At 45.2% G+C, this 27,173-nt stretch overlaps 1 protein-coding gene across 4 annotated transcripts in view; it reads left to right on the top strand.

Annotated features, from left to right (window-relative positions):
• The window catches only part of LOC130363085 (calpain-8-like), a 58,150-nt gene extending 33,322 nt beyond the window's left edge, over positions 1-24,828 (top strand). For all 4 annotated transcript variants that reach the window (XM_056568421.1, XM_056568424.1, XM_056568423.1 and 1 more), the window contains exons 9-21: positions 918-1,078; positions 2,459-2,634; positions 5,921-5,932; positions 8,784-8,995; positions 10,238-10,274; positions 14,818-14,883; positions 16,723-16,780; positions 16,924-16,988; positions 18,577-18,645; positions 21,068-21,146; positions 21,924-22,040; positions 22,845-22,903; positions 24,565-24,828. In XM_056568421.1, coding sequence (XP_056424396.1) covers positions 918-1,078; positions 2,459-2,634; positions 5,921-5,932; positions 8,784-8,995; positions 10,238-10,274; positions 14,818-14,883; positions 16,723-16,780; positions 16,924-16,988; positions 18,577-18,645; positions 21,068-21,146; positions 21,924-22,040; positions 22,845-22,903; positions 24,565-24,588 — 1,135 coding nt within the window. In that variant the 3' untranslated portion in view covers positions 24,589-24,828. The remainder of the gene's footprint in view (positions 1-917; positions 1,079-2,458; positions 2,635-5,920; positions 5,933-8,783; positions 8,996-10,237; positions 10,275-14,817; positions 14,884-16,722; positions 16,781-16,923; positions 16,989-18,576; positions 18,646-21,067; positions 21,147-21,923; positions 22,041-22,844; positions 22,904-24,564) is intronic.
• Positions 24,829-27,173: the final 2,345 nt, after the last annotated feature.

A 27,173-nucleotide genomic window follows, 5' to 3' on the forward strand; every position in this document is an offset into this window, starting at 1 on the left:
TGGACAGTTCCTGACATAGACAGAGGTGTCAGCAGAGAGCACTGTGGTCAGACAGAAAAGAAATTCAAAATGACAGGAACTTCCTCTGTAGTATAAAGCAGCTTATAAGTACTGGAAGGATTAATAATTTTTAATAGAAGTAATTTACAAATCTGTTTAATTTTCTGGCACCAGTTGATTTAAAAGAAAATGTTCTCCAGTGGAGTACCCCTTTAATACATTGTACCAATGTATCAATAGTCAGGACCGAATTGGGAGATTTTTGCTGTTGATATCGTCAGCTCACAGAGGATTGTCTAACCTGGATACACTTGTAGCAAACCTTCATCTGTGAGAGGTGTGTGGAAAGTTTTCATCTCTGGAGGTAGACATAACTTGTTCCATTCACTGACAGCAAGTGCATTAAAGGGGCACTCCAGAGGAAAAAAAAAATTTCCAATCAATTGGTGCCAGAAAGTTATACAGATTTATAAATTACTTCTATGTAGAAATCTTAATCCTACCAGTACTAATCAGCTGCTGTATGCTCCAGAAGAAGTTGTGTAGTTCTTGCCAGTCTGGCCACAGTGCTCTCTGCTGCCACCTCTGTCCATGTCTGGAACTGTCCAGAATAGGAGCAAATCTCCATAGCAATCCTCTCCTACTACGGACAGTTCCTGACATGGACAGAGGTGTCGGCAGAGAGTACTGTGCTCAGACAGAAAATAACTACTACACAACTTCCTCTGTAGTATTCAGAAGCTAATAAGTACTGGAAGGATTAAGATTTTTTAATAGAAGTAATTTACATATCTGTTTAACTCTCTGGCACCAATTAAATTGAATTTTTTTTTTCCCTTTGGAGTACCCCTTTATATTGCCTTCTCGATGGGATATCCTGTGTGTGTGTGTGTGACGGTGTAATGTTCTGGTTGCAGGATGGCGTATACAGATTGGGTGACGCAATATTCTCGACTTGATATCTGTAACTTGACTCCTGACACCTTGACCAGTAATGATCAGCACAAGTGGAATGTGACGCTGTTCAACGGCAGCTGGGTCCGGGGGTCTACAGCAGGAGGGTGTCAGAATTACCCAGGTAATAGATACACCGCATATTTCTGAATTTGCCTGAAATAAGATACTTTAGTTTAAAATTACACCATAAAAATGAATCCTTTAAAAAAAAAAAAAAAAAAAATCTTTAAAGGGGTACTCTGCTGGAAAACATTTTCTTTTTTTTTTAAATCAACTGGTGCCAGAAAGTTAAACAGATTTGTAAATTACTTCTATTAAAAAATCTTAATCCTTCCAGTACTTATCAGCTGCTGGAAAATTATTTTCTTTTTGAATTTCTTTTCTATCACGAGCACAGTGCTCTCTGTTGTCCATTTTAGGAACTGTCCAGAGCAGGATAGGTTTGCTATGTGGATTTGGTCCTGCTCTGGACCCCTTTCAATCTCCCCCCTTTCAATGTGCCCTGGACCCGGAGATTTTGCCCTCCCTCCCTTTTTGTATATCTGTTTGTTTTGTAAGTCACAGCTGGCGGTAAGAAGACAAAGAAAGCGGGGTTAAAGGGGTTCTCCGGTGCTTACACATCTTATCCCCTATCCAAAGGCTTGCATTGAGGGGCGGAGCGTGACGTCACACGGGGGCGGAGGTGTGATGTCACGCGCCGCCGGCCCGGTGGTCGCCCGTAATCAGACCCGGAGCGAACACGCTTCGGGGACCGATTACAAACAGGGTGCCGTGTGCAAGATCATAGGGGTCCCCAGCGGCGGGACTCCCGCGATCAGGCATCTTATCCCCTATCCTTTTACATGTAAAAAAGTGGGGGGAGGCGTAGTTATATTGGTTAGGGTAAGAGGAAATGGGGTCTCAACAGTCTAAGTAAACCAGAAAAGGAGCCAAAATCAGAGATCAACCGCATCACTGGGGCCAGCGAGCGCGCGGTATCCCCAGGAAACAAGAACATGTCATCTGCATAGGGCGCCACCCGATCCTCAACTCCCCCATATCGTAAACCCATAATGTCCGCAGAAGACTGTATTAAACACACCAAGGACTCGATAGCTAGGGCAAAGAGCAGCGGCAACAAGGGACAGCCCTGCCGCATGCCCCTGCGCAACTCTGTGTAGTTCTTTCCAGTCTGGCCACAGTGCTCTCTGCTGACACCTCTGTCCATTTCAGGAACTGTCCAGAGCAGGAGAGGTTTGCTATGGGGATTTGCTTCTGCTCTGGACAGTTCCTGTCACGGACAGATGTCTCAGCAGAGATCACTGTGGGTCAGACTGGAAAGGACTACACAACTTCCTCTGGAGCATACAGCAGCTGATAAGTACTGGAAGGATTAAGATTTTTTAAATAGAAAAAATTAGCAAATCAGTTTAACTTTCTGGCACCAATTGATTTAAAAAAAAAAATTGTTTTCCACCGGAGTATCCCTTTAACGTTTTCAAAATACTTTCTGTCCATACAGGAACGTTTTGGACCAACCCCCAGTTTCGGATCAAGCTGGACGAACCAGACAACGACCAAGATGGAACTTCGCAAGACCCTTCTTGTACCATCATTGTGGGCCTAATGCAGAAGAATCGGAGAAGACAGAAGAAATTGGGAGACGACCTTCTGACTATCGGCTATGCCCTGTACAAGGTAAGGAGAATCTGTCGTATTTGTTCTATTTTTATTAAAATATTTTCAATTAAAGATGTAAGAAAAATAGGCGAACTCATGGTTGCTCACTGTTCCTATCATTCAACTGAAAAGCTAAATGAAAATGATAAAAGACCGAGAGGCAGCGCCCCGTCACCCCATGTGTTACCCTAGGAGCTTAGTTTACAAGTGCATTGACGCATTTCGAGGGTACTAGCCCTCTTCATCACATTGTAATCTGAGGAAGAGGAAAAGTACCCTAAAAACATGTCAATGCAACTGTAAATTTCACTACGTCAGTGGTATCAAGCTGTGGCCCTCTAGATGTCGCAAAACTTCAACTCTCAGCATGCCCGGACAGCCAAACACCTGTCCGTCTTCTCCAGAGGATCCATACTGATCATGAAAGGTAAATCAAGGCTTCCCTTTTGCAAAACTTCAACTCCCAGCATGCCCGGACAGCCGTTGGCTGTCCGGGCATGCTGGGAGATGAAGTTTTGCTACAACTGGAGGGTCACAGTTTAAGACCACTACACTAAATAAAGAAGGACCACTGAAGTATTCTGGAGTTCTTCTCTGGAGCAAGCAGCGCCTGAATGTGCCTGAGGTCGTTTTTGCTCCTTTTCTTCAACTGAAAAGGACAGCTGGGAGGAGCCATTAATCTTCTGTCAGCCCAAGGCTACAGCCAATCAGCATCACCCGGTGTGCTGCCCGTCATGGTGATTGGCTGAGAGCATCTCCCTACACACAGCAGCTCACAGTCCTCTTCCCAAGTGTCCTTTTCAGTTGGATACTAACCACAGAATTCACAAAATGTTATACTCCGGCAAAAATTAACGCTATAGGCAACCAGGACCCACGGCTAATGCCGGACATAGCCAATCGGGCTGATGTCCGGCATTAACCCTTTAGATCGTCACTTCTTAAACGAAAGTAAACATTGCCGGTTAGCTCAGTAGTGCTGTTCGGGACCACCGGGGTGTTCTGGACAGCTTGCAGGACACAAGGAGGATCCCTACCTGCCTCCTCATTGTCCGATCGCCGAATGACTGCTCTGTGCCTGAGATCCAGGCAGGAGCAGTTGATCGTCGATAACACTGATCAATGCCAGGCTATTGCATGGCAGTGATCAGTGTAGGAAATCAGTGTGTGCAATGTTCTAGTTCCCTATTGAGGCTATAACATTGCGCAAAAAAAAAAAAAAAAAAAAGGGGAAATAAAGTATTAATAAATGTGATTTAACCCCTTCCCTAATAAAAGTCTGAATCACCCCCCTTTTACCATTAAAGGAGTAGCCCAGTAGTGAACAAGTGGTGAATAACTTATCCCCTATCCTAAGGATAGGGGATAAGTTGCAGATCGCGGTGGGTCCGACCGCTGGGGCCCCCTGCGATCTCCTGTACGGGGCCCCGACAGCCCGCGCAAAGGGGGCGTGTCGACCCCCGCACGAAGCTGCGGCCGACACGCCCCCTCAATACAACTCTATGGCAGAGCCGGAGTGCTGCCTTTGGCAATCTCCGGCTCTGCCATAGAGATGTATTGAGGGGGCGTGTCGGCCTCCGCTTCGTGCGGGGGTCGACACCCGCTATCTGGCCGGAGAGCTTGGCCCCCGTATAGAGAGATCGCAGGGGGCCCCAGCGGTCGGACCCCCTGCGATCTCAAACTTATCCCCTATCCTTAGGATAGGGGATAAGTTTTTCACCACTTGACTACCCCTTTAAAAAAAAACTGTGTAAATAAAAATAAACATATGTGGTATCACCGCAGGCGTCAATGTCCGAGCTATAAAAATATATCTTTAATTAAACCGCACGGTCAATCGCGTACATGTAAAAATTCCAAAGTCCAAAATAGTGTATTTTTGATCAAAACAAAAACGATACCGCTAAAAACTTCAGATCACGATGCAAAAAATGAGCCCTCATGCCGCTCCTTATATGAAACAATAAAAAAATGTATAGGGGTCAGAAGAGGACATTTTTCAACGTATAAATTTTGGTGCATGTACCATATTTTTCGTCGTCAAAACTGGGGGGGAAAAAGTCGGTGCGTCTTATACGGCGAATACATCCCCTATCGCTGCGGTCCCTGCGGCCATCAACGGCCGGGACCCGCGGCTAATACAGGACATCACCGATCGCGGTGATGCCCTGTATTAACCCTTCAGACGGGGCGATCAAAACTGACCGCCGCGTCTGAAGGGAAAGTGACACTAACCCGGCTGTTCAGTCGGGCTGTTCGGGACCGCCGCGATTTCACCGCGGCGGTCCCGAACAGCCCGACTGAATAGCCGGGTTAGTGCTTACAGGACACCGGGAGGGACCTTACCTGCCTCCTCGGTGTCTTCTCCGTTCAGGGATCCCCTGTATGGCCGGCGCTCTCCTTCCTCGTCATCACGTCGTCGCGTCCGTGCGTCGGCGTGCGTAACGACGGGGACACGGCGACAGCGATGCGACAGCGATGCAGCGACATCCAGGGCAGCGGTGACGGGTCCGGAGCGGCGGGGACACGTGAGTATTACCTCCTCCTGCAGTGGTCTTCAACCTGCGGACCTCCAGATGTTGCAAAACTACAACTCCCAGCATGCCCGGACAGCCAACGGCTGTCCGGGCATGCTGGGAGTTGTAGTTTTGCAACATCTGGAGGTCCGCAGGTTGAAGACCACTATTGGGTTCAAAATCTTAATTTTTTTAAAGATTTTGCACCTATAAATTGGGTGCGTCTTATACGCCGGTGCGTCCTATAGGGAGAAAAATACGGTAGTTATAAAAAAAAATTTTTTGTAGTAAAATAAAATCAAACCTATATAAATTTGGTATCCTTGCGACCATCCGGACCTACAGAATAAATAGAAGGAGCAATTTTTACCGAAAACTGCACTGCGTAGAAATGGAAGCATGTTAAAAATTACAAAATGGCTTTTTATTTTAAATTTTGCCCCACAAATAATTTTTTTTCTGGTTTCGCCGTAGATTTTGTAGTGAAATTATTAATGGAATTATAAAGTAAATAAATTATTGTCACAAAGAACAGGCCCTCATATGGATTTTTAGTTGGAAAATTGAAAGTGTTATGATTTTTAAAAGGTGAGGAGGAAAAAACAAAAGTGCAAAAATGAAAAATCGACAAAGAGAGAAGGGGTTAAGACATAACTTGGCATCACAGGCACGATAGTGAAAAGTTAATAAAACCTGAATAATCCCTTTAAATATGTGACCAAAACACATGTGAACAAGTCAACAAATGTAATATAATATCTAAAAAAAAACGTTTTCCTGTTTTGCAGGTTCCTAAAGAGGTACAGTGATTTCCATGACATCGGTCTTGGTGATGGGTCATTTCTGATAGTTCACGGGTGACATTTGTATTGTTTTACTGCATTACTATGTTTTGGTGGGTATGAAATATGGGACTTGGTATGTGGCTTATTAACAGGGTTGTCCACATTATCACATACAAAGCTTAGAAGTGTCCTCTGACAATAAGATTGTTACGCCGAGCGCTCCGGGTCCCTGCTCCTCCCCGGAGCGCTCGCGGCGTTCTCCCCTCTGCAGCGCCACAGTCAGACCCACTGACCGGGAGCGCTGCACTGTCCTTGCCGGCAGGGATGCGGGTCGCATCCCAATCTACTCGCCTGTCCCGTTCCCCGGCTGTCACATCCCGGCGCGCGCGGCCCCGCTCTCTAGGGCGCGCCGGCTCTCTGAGATTTAAAGGGCCAGTGCACCATTAATTGGTGCCTGGCCCAATCAGTGTAATTACCTTCCATCTGCTCCAGGCTTATTTAAACCCACTTCCCCTTCCTGTCCCCACCGGATCTTGTTGCCTTAGTGCCCTGTGAAAGCGTTTAGTGTGTTCCCAAGCCTGTGTTCCCAGACCTTCTGCCGTTGCCCCTGACTACGACCCTTGCTGCCTGCCCTGACCTTCTGCTACGTCCGACCTTGCTCTTGCCTTGTCCCTTGTACCGCGCCTGTCTCAGCCGTCAGTTGTGGTTGAGTCGCTATCGGGTGGAACAACCTGGGGGTTACCTGCCGCTGCAAGTCCATCCCGCTTTGCGGCGGGCTCTGGTGAAAACCAGTAACCCCTTAGACTCCGTTACCCTGGTACGGCCCTCGTCATCACCCCACTGACACAGGGGATCCACCACCAGCCTGCCGAATCCTGACAAAGATGATCACAAAATCTCCTCTGTGATCAGCTGTAATCTTTAGAGAGACCTGAAGGGAACTGATCAGTATCCCTGCAGCGCCACCATAGAGGCACGGCTATGTACATTACCTGCCCACATTATTTATTATTGTAAAAAAAGAAAAGAAAATTACAGTATTTTGTTAATGTAAAACATAATAATCAAAAAGTTATATGTACTTGAAAATGATACTGATAACATATTTTTTTCCATAAGCACAAGCTATAATCTCTGCTCCCCCTCCCCTCCTGTCTGCTCAGGATGCGACCATTGATGTTAAAGGAGTAGTCCAGTGGTGACTCAGTGGTGAGCAACTTATCCCCTCTCCTAAGGATATGGGATAAGTTGCAGATCGCGGGGGGTCCGACCGCTGGGGCCCCCTGCGATCTCCTGTACGGAGCCCCGACAGCCCGCGGGAAGGGGGCGTGTCGACCTCTGCATGAGGCGGCGGCCGACACGCCCCCTCAATACAACTCTATGGCAGAGCCGAAGCGCTGCCTTCGGCAATCTCCGGCTCTGCCATTGAGATGTATTGAGGGGGCGTGGCGGCCGCCGCTTTGTGCGGGGGTCGACACCCGCTATCTGGGCAGAGAGCCTGGCCCCCGTATAGAGAGATCGCAGGGGGCCCCAGCGGTCGGACCCGCCGCGATCTCAAACTTATCCCCTATCCTTAGGATAGGGGATAAGTTTTTCACCACTGGACTACCCCTTTAAGAGAGGAGCTCATACTACTGCTTATTAGATTTTTAGATCTTTCACAGTAGTTTCCTAGAACAGGCTCACTGCTGTCTTATCTGAGGGAGGGGGGGGGGGGGATCCTGCTGCCTTGACATTTTATGGGCAGTTATACAAGCTCCCCTCTAGAGGACACTCATTACAAACTGATTTATACAACAAAAACATAACACAAATAAAGTCCTCCTAGTGGTAGCTGTAGGCAGACAAAAGTTAAAGGTTTTTTTTTTCCATCTCCTGGAGGGGCAAGCTGTGCATAACTAGCTTGCCCCCTGACTGGTGAGCAGTAAGAGGTTAAGAAATATACAGGCAAGGTTTTTAGCCCCCTCCCCCGCCTGTAAAACTTGCAAATGGCTACAGTGGTATGTTCCATGGGTGGGGGGGGAAGGAGTGCACCAATCAGGGGTTTAATAGTTTCCCGGGCTTTCAGAGGCCCTCCCCTGGGTATTTATAGCTGTGGTGCCTCCCTTCCCCCCTCAATCTGCCCAGGACCCGGAGTTTTGCCCTCCCTCCCTCCCTTTTTGTATCTTTGTTTATTGTAAGTCACAGCTTGGCGGTAAGACGACGGTGAAAGCGGGGTCAACCCGGGGTAGACCTCCACACAGGACGGTGTGGCAGCACCTCTCGGGTTGGTAAGAAGCCAATCGGTGTCTTTGTTACAGTTAAATTGTTATTTATATAAGTAATTTTATAAATAAAGCTGTGGCCGATCCCCACCCACGGAAAAGTTAAATTGTTGTTGTGTCAGTTATTATTTAAGTATTTATTGTAGTAAGGGGGAGGGGTAGATATAGCCTGCTAGGAGCTAATTGGGTCTCAGCAGTCTTACTTTTCTGGCTCTTCCAGCCTGTTGTGGTCGGAAAAGCCAAAAGCAGCCGAAGCGGGGAAGTTACACAATTTGCCTAACTCCTTTTGGCTTGAAGGGGATTTGAGCCAATGGTTTAGGCCTGTGGGCGATTCTGTTTACCTCCGGGAGTTATATAAACTGTGGCTCGTGGGTCTAAGCCGTTTGTGTAACTCCCATTAAAGTCAATAGGAATTAGGCAAATTGTGTAACCTTCTTGCTGCGGCTGCTTTTGACTTTCCCGGCCACACGAGGCTGAAGGAATCGGCAAAGTAAGGAGATGGGAAAAATCCTTTAAAGCAGAACAGAGGATAAAGTGTTTCCGAAAAGACCCCCATAAAGAAATAAACTATAATATATATTTTTTTGTATTTCCCTACATAGTTGCAGGACCAAACAGACGTCCATCTCAAAAATGACTTTTTCCAGAAGACTCCATCGGCTGGTCGCTCCGACACTTTTGTCAACATGCGGGAAGTTTCTAAAAGGATGAAGTTACCAGTCGGAGATTATCTCATCGTACCGTCCACCTTCGAGCCACTTAAAGCTGGGGACTTCTGCCTGAGGATCTTTTCCGAGAAAGCTGCCGAATCTGTGTATGTATGGACACTGCGCATGTCCTGGATGTCATGGATAATTAATTTTCATTCCTCTCTGTTTGGTTCTCTAGACTTTATACATTGGCATAATGAGATTCTTTATGAAGTTATGACCAATTTCTTCCAGGATGTTACGAGGCAATGGGAGTGAACCCGCTGTACCTAACTGGTTGGGCTTTGGGCTATGGCCGGGAGTGGAGTCTTAGTACCCTCTAGGTTTTTATCCTTTATCTGGTTCCAGGATGCAGAAGCTGGAGTCCTGTTTTTAAATGGTACCAGGTTGCCGTACAATCATGGTTTCCGGAAAAGATTTCAGCTGGTCCAGAATACCAGATGGTGCTGGGGATCAGGCAAGAGAGGGTGGTCAGCAGTCCAGATCAGACACTGGAGAAGTAGTATGATACACAGAGGGCAGATAGAGACAGCGTCACAGGCAGGCAAGTGGGTGAAAGCGGGCAACACAGAATTGGGGTCAGGCACAGGAGAATTGTTACAATACGGGATGATCAGGCAGTGATCATACACATGACAGGAACAGATTTGGCACGCCTACGCTAGGCAACCAAAATATGATTCTGGCACAGGATTCTGGGCAGAACACCCTTAAAGGGGTACTCTGCTGTTCAGGGTTTAGAACAAACTGTTCCGAACGCTAGAGCCGGCACCGGGAGCTCGTGACATCATAGCCCCGCCCCCTCATGACGTCACGCTCTGCCCCCTCAATGCAAGTCTATGGGAGGGGGCGTGACAGCCGTCACGCCCCCTCCCATAGACTTGCATTGAGGGGGTGGGGCGTGACGTCATGTGGGGGCTATGACATCTTGAGCTCCCGGCGCCGGCTCCAGCATTCGGAACAGTTTGTTCCAAATGCTGAGCAGCAGAGTGCCTATTTGAATAGAATGTGCTGGAAGAAGACAGGAGAAGCGGGCAGCAGAGAGTTACAACCTGCTGGCATGACACCACAGCCAGCGGGGATACCTACTGACTAGAACACAATGTAACCCTGTTCAAGTGAAAGTGGCGGTATTGAAGTTCCTGGCACAAAGGTTTACCGGGAGTATCGTCGCGCATTCGGAGAATCGGTAAGGTCTGGCAGCTGGACCTCTTCCAAGGTGGAAAGAGATAACACGTTCTTGGTATATGCCATTGCTTACAGTGGGAAACTATGACCTGATATTTACTACAAATGGGTATTGGATGAACTTTTGTAACTTTTTTTTCTTTTTGTGCTTCCACCAGGGAAGTTGGGGATGTTGCCAAAGCGGATCCCTATGAGGTGAGACATGGAATTTATTGACGGAACGAAGTGAAGTCTACTATGCAAATGAGTTTACTCTTTGTATATTCTGTGATAAATTGAAAACCCCTTGACATATTTATTTCAAATTTAACATAACATATTAGGGACGGATACACAATCCTATTAAATTTCAGCTGAAAGCAGTCAGAAGGGGGATGATTTCATATGTTCTACATATAAGCTCATGTGCGCATTGGTTCGGTCCACAGTTAGGCTGCATTCACACCTCGTTTTTACGTTACGGGTGCTTGATCCGGCTGGGGTACAGGAGAGCCTGGTTTGCTCCTCCCCCAGCCGGATCAAGCACCCGTAACGTAAAAACGAGGTGTGAATGCAGCCTAACTGCTGAAATCCATTTACTTTAATGAGCCGACCGGAGTCAAACGGTGACTCTGATCAGCTCATTTTTGACCTGTATGCGGTTTCTTGACCGGACCAAAAACCGTAGTATACTACGTTTTTTGTTCCGATTTTTTTTATTGGTATCATTTTTTTGTCCGATTTTTTTACTGGTCTCATTTTTGCGATACATGCTTTTAATTCCACTATTTGTATTAAAATTGGCGAATTTTGCGCTTTTTTGTTTTTTACGGCATCCACCGTGTGGAATAATTTACATTATAGTACATAATGACGTGCACATTTATAGTACACTTCATTATGGATGTGGCAATACCTAAAATGTATATGATTTGTGTGATTAATTTTTTTAATGATAATACAGGGCTTTTATTGGGAAAGGGGCATTTATTTTTTTTATTTTTTTTTACTTACTACTTTTATTGACAAACTTTTTTTTTTTTTTTTTTTACAGGTTATACTATGATGCAATACATTTGTGCTGCAGCACAGTATGACCTGATGAGCTGCACACACTACAGCCAGTGCGATCTGGCCTTTGGCTGGATCTCACAGGCTTCCGTAGCAGGCAGACAGGAGGTCATCATCGGTCATCGATCTTGTCGCAGCGCCGCCGTTGGGGAACAGCGGGAACTCCCTCCCTCTGTCACCGGCGATCAGTGCTGCGGTCAGATTGACCGCAGCACTGAAGGGGTTAACTGCCAGGATCTGAGTGCAGCTGACAGCTATGCGATTGCTGGCCCCAGCTGCCAATCACCGTCCGCACTATATATATATGTCCATTTGCGTTAAGTCACGGGAAAAATCGACTTATATATACGTCCATTTTGCGGCAAGTGGTTAATCCAAAATTATGTAAGAAACAGCTGGGACAGTTCATTGGATCAGTCCATTATTGTAGGTACTGTGCATTGGTTTGGTTCACAGTTGGATAAGGGTGGGTTCACACCATGTTTTTCAAGTACGTTTCCCGTATATGTTTTCATTATTGAAAACGTATGGAACCGTATTGAAAACCATATACATAGACAAACAATTGAAAACCGTGTGCACCTGGATGCATCCGGTTGCGTACAGTTTTCTTGCAATACGGTTTTCTCCCATACTCAAAACCGTGGTTGACCACGGTTTTGTCTCCGGTTTAAAAACCGTACTGCAACCGCATACGTTTTTTTTAAAACACGGACGTCAATGGGAAACGCACATGTATACGTTCCATACGGGAAACCGTATACGGTTTTTACTTTGCACATGCGCATTTGCATCCTAAAGTCCCCACCCAAGACCCCTCCCATTAAAAATGGACAAAATTTTCAAAAACGTATGTTTTTCTTTTTTTTTATAAAAACGGATGGAACTGTTACTTTTTCCCATACTGTTCCATCCGTTTTTTTGCCATATGGTTTTCTTTAGAACAAACGGATTTAAAACCGTATGGCAAAAAACGTGATGTGAACCCAGCCTAAGAGAGAGCAGGGACAGAGTATTGGATCAGTCCATTATGGTAGGTAATGTATATATTGAGAAATCAGCTGGTAAAATGGGGGGAGATTTATCAAAACCTGTCCAGAGGAAAAGTTGCCCAGTTGCCCATAGCAACCAATCAGATTACGTCTTTCATTTTTAACAAGGTTTCTGCAAAATGAAAGAAGAAATCTGATTGGTTGCTATGGGCAACTGGGCAACTTTTTCTCTGGACGGGTTTTGATAAATCTCCCCCATAGTGCATGGGAGGTTTGTTTCACTGAGGATTTATGACTGTTTGAAGGGTCTCGTAGTACAATATATATATATATATATATATATATATATATAATATAATATAATATATATATATATATATATATATATATATATAAAAAGGAAGATCAGGGCAGCACTCCAGTGGTGTGAAAAAAAGATAAAATTTATTCCATCAAAACAATGTGCAAAACAGCAGCGACGTTTCGATCCTCTCCAGGATCTTTTTCAAGCTGAACTAAACAGATTTGTGATTTCTTTTATACATATACTCATCAAGTGAAACAATTATCAATCAAGTGTACAGTCAAAATACAATAAAGTGCAATTAAAGCATAAACCGTGTACAGTAGAGTGATCAATGCACAATGTAAGGCTCATATATCTTTCTTATTATGATCAAGGTGCATATACAGGTATCCAGGAAAACTGGATACTAAAGTGCTGACAGTGATCTAAAAAATCAGGTTGCCTATAATTAAAAACAGTCAAACAATCAGAGGAGTGATTACAGTAACACTATACCTTAGACGTGTGTAATGGCGTGCATGGACACTCGGCGTTCCGGAAGCGCCGTCTGTGCCAGCCCGCCCCCTAACATGACGTTCTACTTAATCATTGGTTTGAGATCTCTGTCTTGCAACCGCCACAGCAGATTGGCGCGTGCGCACTGCCGGCTAAGTCGTCCGTACATGGTCATGTACCTGCGCCTGCGCACCAAGGAGATAGGTGCGACGGCGCCATTTTGAGAACTGGAAAAGCTTCCCTTACATAGAAAATACATGAATAACATATCCCAAACATAATAACACGGCAGTCCATGAGTAAACAGGTAACCAAGGGGCAAGGTTCCATTGATCACTCTACTGTACACGGTTTATGCTTTAATTGCACTTTATTGTATTTTGACTGTACACTTGATTGATAATTGTTTCACTTGATGAGTATATGTATAAAAGAAATCACAAATCTGTTTAGTTCAGCTTGAAAAAGATCCTGGAGAGGATCGAAACGTCGCTGCTGTTTTGCACATTGTTTTGATGGAATAAATTTTATCTTTTTTTCACACCATTGGAGTGCTGCCCTGATCTTCCTTTTTTTACATTTGGATGGATCGTTGGACTTGATCCTTTTACAGGTTGCCGGCACCTTTTCTTATAAATCGTTTGGACTTTTTGAGTGCTGTTGCCCTTTTGTTTTATATGTATATATATATATATATATATATATATATATATATATATATATATATATATATATATATATTCGAGTATAAGCCGACCCAAATATAAACCGAGGCCCCTAATTTCACCCCAAAAACCCAGGAAAAGTTATTGACTCGACTATAAGCCTAGGGTGGAAAATACATCATCCCCCCCCCCCTGTCATCATCCAGACCCCCGTCATTAACACTCCTGTCATCATCCCCCTCGTCATCATCCCCCCTGTCATTATCCAGACCACTGTCATCATTCCCCCCCATATCATCACCACCTGTCAATCCCTTCATCAGTGGTCTTCAACATGCTGAGAGTCGTAGTTTTGAAACACCTGGAGGTCCACAGGTTGAAGACCACTGCGGCCTTCGTCATCATTCAGACCCCCCTCTAGTTTTCTACTCACCTCCCCTCGGTGGGAAGGAAGGGTGAGCTGTTCCGGGCCATCTATGCTGCAGGGACCGTCCGGTGGGGAGGGTTAGTCGTTCCGGGCTGTCCATTTTCACCAGGAGGCGCTCTTCTCCGCTCCGGGCCCCGTTGTCGTCCCTGTGCGTTGTCGTCAAGGCAACGTCACTAGTCCGGGGCCGGGCCCGGAGCGGAGAAGAGGGCCTCCCGGTGAAGATGGACAGCCTGGAACGACTAACCCTCCCAACCGGACGGTCCCTGCAGCATAGTTGGCCCGGAACAGCTCACCCTTCCTTCCCACCGAGGGGAGGTGAGTAGAAAACTAAAGGGGGGTCTGGATGATGACGAAGGCCGCAGTGGTCTTCAACTACAACTCCAAGCATGGCCAGACAGCCGATGGCTGTCCGGGCATGCTGGGAGTTGTAGTTTTGCAACATCTGGAGGTCCGCAGGTTGAAGACCACTGAGAAGGGATTGACAGGCGGAGAGTTCACTCAAATATAAGCCGAAGGGGGCGTCTTCAGCATGAAAAATCATGCTGAAAAACCCGGCTTATACTCGAGTATATACGGTAAGAATTCAGATTTAGAAGCTAAGAATGTAGCATTATAGAGCAACCATTAAAATCAATAATAAGTGGAAAGTATTTTGCTGCGTATTTGCTGCTGCGTATTGTGCTACCTATTGACTTTAATGGGTAGGAAAATACCCAGCAGCAAATATGCAACAAAATACACCACGTGTGACCCCACCCTTGAAGAATAAGATTAATAAAGTTTTTTTCTGTTCTGTTCTCAGCCCCAAGTAACTGACAAGGATATCACCAGTGACTTCAAGGACATGTTCCAGAAACTGGCAGGAGATGTAAGAAATAGTGTTGAGCGCGAATATTCCAAATGCTAATTTTTACCCGGGATATCGGCACTTCGCAATTTTGCGAATATTTAGAATATAGTGATTTATATTCGTAATTATGAATATTATTTTTTTTTTTTATAAATGTGAATTTATGCAAATATGAATGCGAATATCGGCACTTCCAGACTGGACATTGATCCCTCCCTTCTTTTAGGTGAAAGATATAATTGCGCATGCACATTGTGCGAATTTCATTACGAATTTTCGCATGGTAAAAAAAAGAGAACAAGCATAGCGAATATGCGAATTTCGCGAACATAGGACAAATATTCGTCCATTTATTCGCAAAATATCGCGAATTTGAAAATGGCCCCTGTCGCTCATCACTAGTAAGGAACACATCTCATTATTAAAGGGGTACTCCGGTGAAAACCTTTTTTCTTTTAAATCAACTGGTGGCAGAAAGTTAAACATATTTGTAAATGACTTCTATTAAAAAATCTTAATCCTTCCAGTACTTATTAGCTGCTGAATGCTACAGAGGAAATTCCTTTCTTTTTGGAACACTGATGACATCACGAGCACAGTGCTCTCTGCTGACATCTCTGTCCATTTTAGCAACCATGCATAGCAGATGTATGCTAAGGGCAGCATGGTGGCTTAGTTGTTAGCACTGCTGCCTTGCAATGCTGGGGACCTGGGTTCAAATCCCACTAAGGACAACAATAAATAAAGTGTTATTATTATTATTATAACAACGTCAGCAGAGAGAACTGTGGTCGTGATGTCATTAGAGAGCATTCCAAAAAGAAAATAATTTCCTCTGTAGTATTCAGCAGCTAATAAGTACAGGAAGGATTAAGATTTTTTAATAGAAGTAATTTACAAATATGTTTAACTTTCTGCCACCAGTTGATTTGAAAGAAAAAAGGTTTTCACCAGAGTACCCCTTTAAGTTTGTAGATGAGATGGTTAAAGGGGTATTCCAGGAAAAAACTTATATACACACACACACATCAACTGGCTCCAGAAAGTTAAAAAGATTTGTATATTACTTCTATTTAAAAAAAAATCTTAATCCTTCCAATAATTATCAGCTGCTGAAGTTGAGTTGTTCTTTTCTGTCTGTCAACAGTGCTTTCTGCTGACATCTCTGCACAGAGTAGAAGAGGTTTGCTATGGGGATTTACTTCTACTCTGGACAGTTCCCGAGACAGGTGTCATCAGAGAGCACTTAGACAGAAAAGAACAACTCAACTTCAGCAGCTCGTAAGTACTGAAAGGATTAAGATTTTTTTAATAGAAGTAATTTACAAATCAGTTTAACTTTCTGAAGCCAGTTATATATATATATAAAATTTTTTCCTGGATAACCCCTTTTAACAGGACGTCCACATGATTGCTACTTTACCTCTAGTGCCAAGACCATCCAGAAGCAAGTGCCACCATATGTGAACTTGAGATCAGTTGTTTCCCTAGTGGCTCTACTAAACTTTTGTAGGCGGTGATATAAAGGGGTACTCCACTGCCCTAGCGTCCGGAACATTTAGTTTGCATGCGGGCTGCGGAGGTTGTGACGTCACGGCCATGCCCCTCGTGAGATCACACTACGCCCCCTCAATGCAAGTCTATGGGAGGGGGCGTGGCAGCCGCCACGCCCCCTCCCATAGACTTGCATTGAGGGGGCGTAGTGTGAAGTCATGAGGGGCATGGCCGTGACGTCACAACCTCCGCAGCCCGCACCCTTACTAAATGTTCCGAAAACTGGGGGCAGTGGAGTACCCCTTTAAGAATCACTTACTCCTTTTCTAATGTAACATTTGCAATTCTTCTCCTCTATTGCAGAAAGATGAAGTCACAGTGAACGATATTCAAACTATCCTGAACAAACTTCTGTCTAAGAGTAAGTAAAGCTGGAAGGGGCGGAGTTTATGCAAATGTTGCTTTAAGTGGGGGGGTTGGGGGTAGTTATAACAGCTTTGAGGGCATTGCCGGGTATTTTTTTTAATGCAATAAATACATCCACTTTCTTCTTTTTTATTTAAGGAAAAGACTTGAAATCAAATGGCTTTAGCCTGGCCACATGCAGAGAAATGGTCTCCCTCATGGACGTATCCTTTAAATGGAAACAGAGCATGCTGGGACTTAAAAAATTATAAAAAAAAAAAAAAAAGATAAAAGTAATACACTGTAATACAATGTGTAGCCCAAAAGAGTGCTTTCTGAATAAAAAAATCTTTTACCACTTTGGGGGATATTTATCAAAGCTGCCTATGGGGGAGATTTATCAAAACCTGTCCAGAGGAAAAGTTACCCAGTTGCCCATAGCAACCAATCAGCTCGCTTCTTTCATTTTCAACAAGGCCTCTGCAAAATGAAACAAGCGATCTGATTGGTTGCTATGGGCAACTAGGCAACTTCTCCTTTGCACAGGTTTTTATAAATCTCCCCCTATGTCCCACATCATAATAGACCAAACTACAGAGGGTTAGGCCGGTCTATTGTGCGCCTAATTTATCAAAAGTTGATAAATTCTGCGCACAGACTTCGGGATCTATGCTTTAGACTGTATTTAAACCTGCTCCAACATGGTCTGACATTTCGGCGTACTTCCAGCCGATGCGACTTGTCGCTGAAAAGTCGCTTTTGACAAATTCAGCACCAATGCATTTTTCAATGCATTTCCGTCTAAAATAGACTTGCATGCATCATGTTCTAAAAATCCTCTAGAGCAAAAGTCGCAGAAAAGTCGCACATATTTAGACTGCGACTTTCTGTGCGACAAATTAAGACAGGAAAAAACCAGTCTGACTCCTTTGATAAATCTCCCCCTTTGTGTTCACCGTTCCAATGCAGGCTGATGTGTTTCCATGGTGACAGACTACAAACAAACCCTGTGTAGTCTGAACCTGCAATCCTGTATCACTCGACCACCTTTGCCCCTCAATATAGATAGGAGAAGAGGAAACGGATGGAAGAGAGGAACCTGTGACTACAGGACGAGACTACACGGGGCTCGTTTGTAGTCTGTAATGATAGAAACAGATAGGTCTGCCGTATTCACAAAACTCGCCCCCGTGTGACGTCACGCTCCACCCCCTAAATGCAAGCCTATGGGAGCTGTCACGCCCCCTCCCATAGGCTTGCATTTAGGGGGTGGGGCGTGACGTCACACGGGGGCGGAGCCGCAACGTCACAATGCTCTGGTCCCCGTAATCACAAGTACTCAGACCCGGAGCGAACGTGCTCCGGGGACCGATTCTAACGTGGTGCTGCGTGTAAGATCACGGGGTCCCCAGCGATTAGGCATCTTATCCCCTATTCTTTGGATAGGGGATAAGATGTCTTAGCGCCGGAGTACCCCTTTAAGTGCTGGGGTCTCATTGCACCCCTGTTAGCCCCACATGGCACCCCAGAGGCGCCCCTTATCGGAATCACTGGTCTTTCCCTTAAAACGTGTCTTCTTGCTCCTAACCAAGAGAGCAGTCCGGGGATACACCCTCCCATGGCTTGTATTACTACATAAAGTAAAATATGCTCATAGGGGTCGCAACCGTACACAGCAGACAGTGATAGTAACCTCAATAGCTTGTTACAGCTTTCAGACTGTCAGGGTAATATATGTATTGTGGGTATGAAGCCTCTTTGATCAAATTCAACCGAAACAATAAATTATATTCTTAACTGGCATCTGACCAGATGGATGGAACAGGGACTCTGAGTCTTATAGAATGCAAAACTCTATGGATGAAGATACAGAAATACACGGTATGGACAATTCCTAAGTGGACATTCCATCATCAATGCAATCTATACATTGGAGGCGGCCGTCTGTCTCCTACAGAAGGTGGAAAGTTATAAGAGTCATCATGAGGCGGCGGGGCCGTGACGCCAAGTCTAAGTGTTTGGAATATTTTGTTCCGAACGCTGAGCAGCAGAGTACCCCTTTAAACTTGTACTTTACTGTAGAAGACCTACACAGGTTGTCTTACTGTTGTACAAATACTTGTTCTTTTTGCTCTCTAGTCTTTGTGGTATTGTGATAGCCTTGGGGAGTTGGGTGTAGGGAGTGTAGCTGTGCGGTTACTAAGGGTGCTTGCTTAACCTTTTCTATTCGTGACGCTAGGGTGAGGGCTATTCTCTGTATGCTTGTCCTACCGCCACCCTTCCCAAGAGCGATAGGGAGAAAGGAAATAATTGATTGTCCACAACCGGAGATTTGCAGAAACTTGTCGGAACATTTACTGAAGATTTTAGGCAATAATGAACTGGAACAGTCCATATAACAGAGTCTATTAGAGCTTGACAAGTGGTTGGGACCTCGTGAGTCTATTGAGCTTAGGAAGGTAATTGTTGCGGTGATCCACTGGATTTAGGGGTTTAGATTTGGTCCAGTAATCACGCTAGCTTTAGCTGAGATTGAGATGTTAACTCACGGTTTAGTTTAGGCTGAGGCCGGCAGGTTTTCTGGCCTTGCTTGTCTTTGAAAGTTGCGCAGATCCGTCCTGCTAGTCCGGCATCCACGAGAGCAGCAACCGAAGAGAGCGATCATTGGCTACAGCTCCCTTGTATGGGCAGGGGCTGGACTAAAGCTCCCTGGTCCATACAACTGTCAATCTCCTGTACAGAGAGTTGTGGGTAAACATGTGACCCAAGGACCTCCAAAGGTCCTCCAACATACCATAGAGGAATTAACATGATCACATGACCAAAGGTCCTGCAACGCTAACAAGGTAAGTAGACTAATATGCACTATATTAAATATACACATTATTAAATATATGCATAATAGCATTATGAAATTAGAGAAGGAGGAGGCGACTAGGGGCTGTCCCACCTGGGGGACCCTACCTGAACGCAGTAACTCTGACTTTGGGGACCACCATTCAAGGTACGGTATGCAATACGGTACCGGGACACCACAGTATGATACCATGTTTGTACGGTGTATGCAAAAAACTTCTGTAAGGTCTTTATCCACACGGCACCGATCATAGGTCATTGAAGAGATAAGTGTTTGCAGAGGGACCCTTGTTCAGCTTTCTTCTCCTCTGGCTAAGGATACTCTTTCCTGAAGCTGAAGACTTGAGATTTTGCCTGCAGGTTTTAGGACAGGACTAAACCCAGGAATATGCTTTGGCTTAGGTGTGTATATACAGTACCTAACAGGACCATAGCTAGGAGATGTTCCTCTGGCAAAGACAAACCTAGACTGGCTCGGGTAGAAGAGGAACCTGAATTAGGGACTTTTTCCTCATTCTTTTAGAAGTTTCCTATGTAGGAACTTGCTGGGAAGCATCTTGTTATCAAGGCATTATTCATCTGATACAAGGCATTTGCATATGTTTTACTTTTATCTGCTATGAATGTAAGTTAACTCATTGTACCCACATACAGATCTATGCAGTTAGCAGTAGGTTTTCTCTCATGTATGGTAGCTGGAAAACAGGTACCAGGATACTATATGTTATCTAGAGTAGGGGGCTAAAAACATGACTTCGGAGCAACTGGCCAATAAATTTACCCTTAAAGGGGTACTCTGCCCCTAGACATCTTATCCCCTATCCAAAGGATAGGGGATAGGATATCTGATCATGTGGGTCCCGCTGCTGGGGACCCCCGCAATCTCCCTGCTGCACCCGGTGTTCGTTTAGAGCATCGGGTTCAGCATCGGAGGCTCGTGACGTCACTCCCCCTCCCATTGACTTGCATTGAGGGGGCATGGCTCTGACATTACAAGCGGGGCATGACCGTGACGTCACTAGCCTCCACCCCGCATCGCCAGTCAATCCGCATTTTGCTCCGTGCACCAGGTGTCTGTGGTGCCGCAGCCGAGATCATGGGGGCAGGGGATAAGATGTCTAGTGGCGGAGTACCTCTTTAAATGGGTTGTCCAGAAATAGTAAACCAAAGCAATTTTTTTTTCCAAAAAAAGAGCCTCACCCCTGTCTTCAGGTTGTTTGCAGTATTGCAATAAATTTCCATTGAAGTGAATGGAGACAAGTTGAAATACCACACAAACCTGAGGACAAGGGGGGCGCTGTTTCTGGAAGAATTTAGCTTTGGTTTGCTATTCCTAGACAACCCCTTTAGGAACTTCCATCTGTTATTGTCAGACTTCAGTCTAATAAGGGGACAATAATTTGGACAATACTGAGCTTTAACCAGTTTTTATTTTCCAACCCAATAGGAAATCTTTATTAAAGCCGATAACGATAAATCAGGAACCATGGATGCCCATGAAATGAGGGCCGCCCTGCAGGATGCAGGTAATTTTTTTAACTTATATATATATATATATATATATATATATATATATATATATATTTTATTCAGTTTCTCAGTACTAGAAGATAACCATTTTTGTGTAACCCTAATAACCAGTTACCTGTTCCCAGGGCCAGCTCTGCCTATTGGCAAAATAGGCAGCTGCCTAGGGTGCCCTCTTGAGGGAGTTGCTGCTCTGCCTGATGCAAGAAACTTAGCCTGCCAGCATCGCCCCGCCCCCTAATGACATCACGCCCCACCCCCTCAATGCAAGTCTATGGGAGGGGGCGTGACGGCTATGTCACAAGCTTCCGGCGCCGGCTCCAGCGTTCAGAACAGTTTGTTCCAAACGCTGAGAAGTGGAGTACCCCTTTAAAGGGGTACACCACTGCTAGACATTTTATCCCCTAACCAAAGGACAGGGGATGAGATGTCTGATCCCGCTACTGGGGCCCCCCGCAATCTCCAGCAGCAGAGATCTCCTGCGGTAGTGGTCATGACATCCTGTCCACACCCCCTCGTGACATCACACCTCACCCCCTCCATTCATGTCTATGGGAGGGGGCGTGTCGGCCATGGCCATGACGTCACAATCACGGCCTCCAGCTTCGAGCGTTTTGAACAAATGTTCAGAAGGCTGGAGCATCGGAGTAACCCTTTAAGGATTTAGGGAGAATTCAGTTATTTGGTTTGATGGATTGACAATTCTCATGTGTGAAGGTTACAAAAAGATAATATCAAGAGGACCCTCTGTTAACCGTACTTTTAACTTATAACAGGTTTCACTCTGAGCAACGCTATCCAGGAGAACATTGCCAAGCGTTACGCCGACACTGACCTGACCATCAACTTTGACGCCTTCATTTCATGCATGACACGTTTGGAGACCTTGTTCAGTAAGTGGATCTCTATATCTACTGCTTATATCATGTCTCCAGATCACTACTGGATTTACATGTCTGCAGCACTAAGAGTACCTAAATGACATATCCCCCTTTAAAGGGGTACTCCGGTACTTTAAAAGTACTCTTAAAGGGGTGATTTTAGTACATACTTGGCAGGCAGTAATGGACATGCTTAGGAAGGATCTGCGCTTGTCTTGGGGCTAAATGGCTATGTTTTGAGATAACCATAACACTGTGGCTAGCTGTTTGTGAACTGGTATTTCCTGTTGGAGTTTTCTTCTTTTGACTACAAATCCCATAATTCCATTTTCCTCCCTCCTACACATCAGCCACCCCACCCATTGAAACATAAATGAGCTGCATCCAATCAAAAGACCTTTGGTTTTCAATCAGGGTGCCTCCAGCTGTTGCATTAGTTGCAGATTGATCTCTCTCCCACCAAGCGATCGCTCCACCCATTTAAGCAGACAGGCTCCCTGTCATCAGCTGACTAGTGAGTCAGGTCTCGGCCGCATTGCAACCTGGGAAAAATCTGAGACAACAGTCATTTTGTATGCTGTTAAAAATAAATATTGGGGTGAAAATCACAGAAGAATTGTGGGAAAACCGTCACACACAGGTACAGACACTATATTATGAACTACACTAACTTTACAGCCCCTGTAGCATAGTCAAATAAAAAAAAATTCCTGGAATACCCCTTTAAGGTGTTATGCAGTAAAACAAAACTTGTGTCAGATATATATATGGAAATGTTATATTCACCTGCATTTAATATACTTTATTACTTAATAGAAATGTTTAACCTCTTGGACAAGGATAATAGTGGAAGAATTGATCTCACCCTACCCGAGGTACGTTGATGATTTATTTTCTGAATTAAACCCTTTTGGGCAGTGTTTCCCAACCAGGGTGCCTCCAGCTGTTGCAAAACAACAACTCCCAGCATGCCCGGACAGCCAAAGGCTGTCTGGGCATGCTGAGAGTTGTAGTTTTGCAACAGCTGGAGGCACCCTGGTTGGGAAACACTGCATTTCTAGCTTTGAGAATTTCCATGTAAAGTCTATAGGACTGATGGTGGCTTCACAGTAGAGCCTTTAGCCAGAGGTGTAGCTTGTAGCTTCTGGGCCCCATATGCCAAATATAATACTGGTGTTTTGGGCCCCCCTTAGGCACCAGGGCCCTGATGTGACTGCTACCTCTGCTACTTCTATAGCTATGCCGCTGCCTTTAGCTGTTCCTGTCCACCACATAGACTATAAATAGAGCATTGGCATGCTCAACTGCTGCTATTTTTGCAAGATTTAGGGCCCCCGTTTTCATGATATGTGGGAGTCCCAGTAACCATACATCACGTGGATGGGGGATACATGTTATTTGTGGGAAAACTCTCTAAGGGTAGGATCACATGTATTGCATCCGCAGCGCATTTCACACCGCAGTTGCGCTGGGTAGCTATGTGTGTCTGTTCATAGAGGCGGACTTCGCGCTTCAGACAGAGTACTTGCTCTAAGCAGATGCGCAATGGGAAATTCGCCGCTACAAGCGGACACAAAGAGCTAACTGGCCGCAGCATGGAGCTCACTCTTGCGCCGGATGCGCTATGTGTTACCCTACCCTAAAGGGGTTATCCAGGATTATCAAAACCATGGCTGTTTTCTTCCAAAAACAGTACCACTCCTGTCTTCAGGTTTGTATGTGGTATTGCAACTCGTCTTCATTTCCTTCAGTGGAACTGACCTGCAATACCACACTGTAACGGGTAATGGCAGGTGGTGGATCCTCTGGACCTGTGTGGATGATGAAATGAGCCGTGCCAGGGAGCGGAGTCTAAGGTGCCGCTGGTTTTCACCAGAGCCCGCCGCAAAGCGGGATGGTCTTGCCGCGGCAGGCGGCACCCAGGTCGCTACCCCTGGCACGACTCGTCCACACAGGTTGCTGGGATGGGGTGTGGCACAGAAGGAAACTGGCAAGACATGGTCAAGGTAGCAGTAGGTCAGGGCAGGCGGCACAGGTGCAGGGTCAGGTAGCGGAACTAGGATCAGGAACACAGATATCAAGAACACAGAAACAGTAGCATTCTTGGGCACTAAGGCAACAAAGATCCAGCAGGAAACCAAGGGAGGAGCTGATACTTAAAGACAGGGTGCAGGTGTAAACACTTAATTAAATGTGTACTGGCCCTTTCAATGTAAGAGCTCCAGCACGCGCGTGCCCTAGGAGCACGCACGCGCCAGGGCTGTGAGAACAGGAAGACCAGGGAGGTGAGTGATGGGCTGGGAGTCGCATGCGGGCACATCCCGCGATGTGAATCCCCGCCGGCAGCGGGGACATGACAAAAGAGCGCTCACGGCCAGCATGTCTGGCCGGAGCGCAGATGTTACACACACACAACCTGAGGACAGGGGTGATACTGTTTCCGGAAGAAAGCTGATATATTTTTCCAATCTTGGATAAACCCCTATTATAATCTGGATTTGTTCTGTACTGATTTGCATTGTTTTGTTCCTTTCAGTGGCTGTGTGCTACGCTGATCTAGAAGAGGAAGCCACCAATGGTGAAGACTCGCTCTCATTATACTGAATATTTTATTTTATGAAAAAAGAAAACATTTTATAGGGTTATTCTGGATATGCTTATTTGTTGTATGGGTGTTTTTTCTTATTATGTATCAATTTCTTAGGAAGGTCTCAGAGGATTGAAAGGGGTACTCCGGTGGAGACATTGTTTTTTTTTAAATCAGCTGGTGGCAGGAAGTTATACAAATTTGTAAATTACTTCTATATAAAAATCTTAATCCTTCCAGTAATTATCAGATGCTGAAAGCTTCACAGGAAGTTGTGTAGTTCTTTCCAGACTGATCACAGTGTTCTCTGCTGACACCTCTGTCCATGTCAGGAACTGTCCGGAGCAGGAAAGGTTTTTTTATGGGTATTTACTCCTGCTCTGGACAGTTCCTGACATGGACAGAGGTGTCGGCAGAGAGCACTGTGGTAAGACTGGAAAGAACTACACAACTTCCTCTGGAGCATACAGCAGCTGATAAGTACTGGAAGGATTAAGACTTTTAAGAAGTAATTCATAAATCTGTTTAACTTTCTGGCACCAGATGATTTGAAAACATATATTCTGCACTGGAGTCCCCTTTTAATAGTGTTTTTAAGCCCAATGAAGACATAATGGCAAATGAAACATTTCTGGTTGTCTAGCCGCTATAAAGCGCCATATCCCTAACAAGATATAATATTAAATCAATCAGTTCAAAACTTTGGACCTACAAATGAGTTGGGTTAATAGATGGAGATCTACTTTAAAGGGGTACTCCCCTGCTCAGCCTTTGGAACAAACTGTTCCGAAAGCTGGAACCGGCGCCAGGAGCTTGTAATGTCATAGCCCCACCCCCTCATGATGTCACGCCTCGCCCCCTCAATGCAAGTCTATGGGAGGGGGTGTGACGGCTGTCACGCCCCCTCCCATGGACTTGCATTGAGGGGGTGGGGTGTGATGTCATGAGAGGGCTATGGCGTCACGAGCTCCCGGTGCAGACTCCAGCGTTCGGGACAGTTTGTTCCAAATGCTGAGCAGTGGAGTACCCCTTTAAGGCCACACCCTACTGGAATGAGTACTCTGCCAATACCTTTGGCAGTGCCTCCCAACCAGTGTGCTTCCAGCTGTTGCAAAACGACAACTCCCAGCATGCCCGGACAGCCAAAGTTGGGAGTTGTTGTTTTGCAACAGCTGGAGCCACCCTGGTTGGGAAACACCGGCCAATGGCTTTAGTTATCCCAGTGTGTACTGTGCTGTAGTACCGCTGCATTACCATAAAAGGGGACCTATTTCTTTCATCAGATCCAATAGAATACATTTGTCCTAGGCTATGTTCACACAGTGTAAAACGATCCATATTTTATTACAAAAATATTGTCGGAAAATTTAGTTAAAACTAAGATTAAGGAAAAATAAGAAAATAAAGTTATTAAAATTAAGTTTTATGTTGTATGAAAATCTATGGGAAAAGCTACTGTCACAGTTCACATGTTATATGAAAGTACAGCCATTAAAGAGGACGTGTGGCCCAAAAATTTGTTTGTATTATAAATAAATGGCCCAGGCTGCCCTGATCAAAAACCTTTTTACAGTATCTTGATACGCCCTTCCGTTCCTGAGATATGAGGGTTTATAGTTTGTCTGACTATTCTGGGAATCAGTCAGATGGGCGGGAACTTAATTTTTAGGGATGAGCGAATTGAATCTGACGAATCCGAATTCGTTACGAATTTCTGAAAAAATTTGATTTGCAACGAATGCGAATATCGCCGCGATTCGATCGCACAATTCGCTTTATTAAACTCCATTTAATGTGGTCCGGGCATCTAACATGGTGGATCTATACATATGGACATGGTGCAAGGAATCCTGGGAAGGCAGGAACAAGGGTTGGCGGGATGACCCTGAATCACATGCAGCAGCAGCCAGCCACCCCTGTGATGTCACAGCCCTATATAATCAGCAGCCATCTTGCTGCCAGTCACATTCTGTTGCAGAGAGAGAGGAACAGACAGCAGTGTGTGTTGCACAAAAAAGCATTTTTACAGCAGCGTTTCACCTCCCAGTCACATCAGCGTTCTATTACAGAGAGGGACAGAGAGCAGTGTGTGTTGCACAGAAAAGCTTTATTTTACAGCATCGATTGACCTCAAGCCCAAATCCAGCCTAGAAGCACTGATAGGGAAGGGAGAGAGATTGAGAGAGAGAAAGTGCAATTTTGGGTGTGGTACACAGCGACTTGTGTGCTGCAGCACTGGTGTGTACAATAACTGAAAAGCTAATAGTAGCCAGCAAGTTAGGGTGAGCAGAGTACTAAAAGCGTATTGTCCTCTATTAAGTGTAACCTGTGCGTACATCTAAGTGGTGTACCATTTTGTTCCTGTTAAAGTCTTAAGGGTCTAGATACTGTGAAAGGCCAGCCACAAGTACACACCTGCTGGTGTTGTAGACAAATACTGTTTTAAGCGTACTGGAGCACATTGTCCTCCCCTCATAAGTGCATACCACATACGTACATCTATGTGGTGTACTATTTTGTTCCTGTTAAAGTCTTAAGGGTCTAGATACTGTGAAAGG

This window comes from Hyla sarda, chromosome 3 (assembly GCF_029499605.1).
Source record: "Hyla sarda isolate aHylSar1 chromosome 3, aHylSar1.hap1, whole genome shotgun sequence".
Taxonomy (NCBI): Eukaryota; Metazoa; Chordata; class Amphibia; order Anura; family Hylidae; genus Hyla; species Hyla sarda.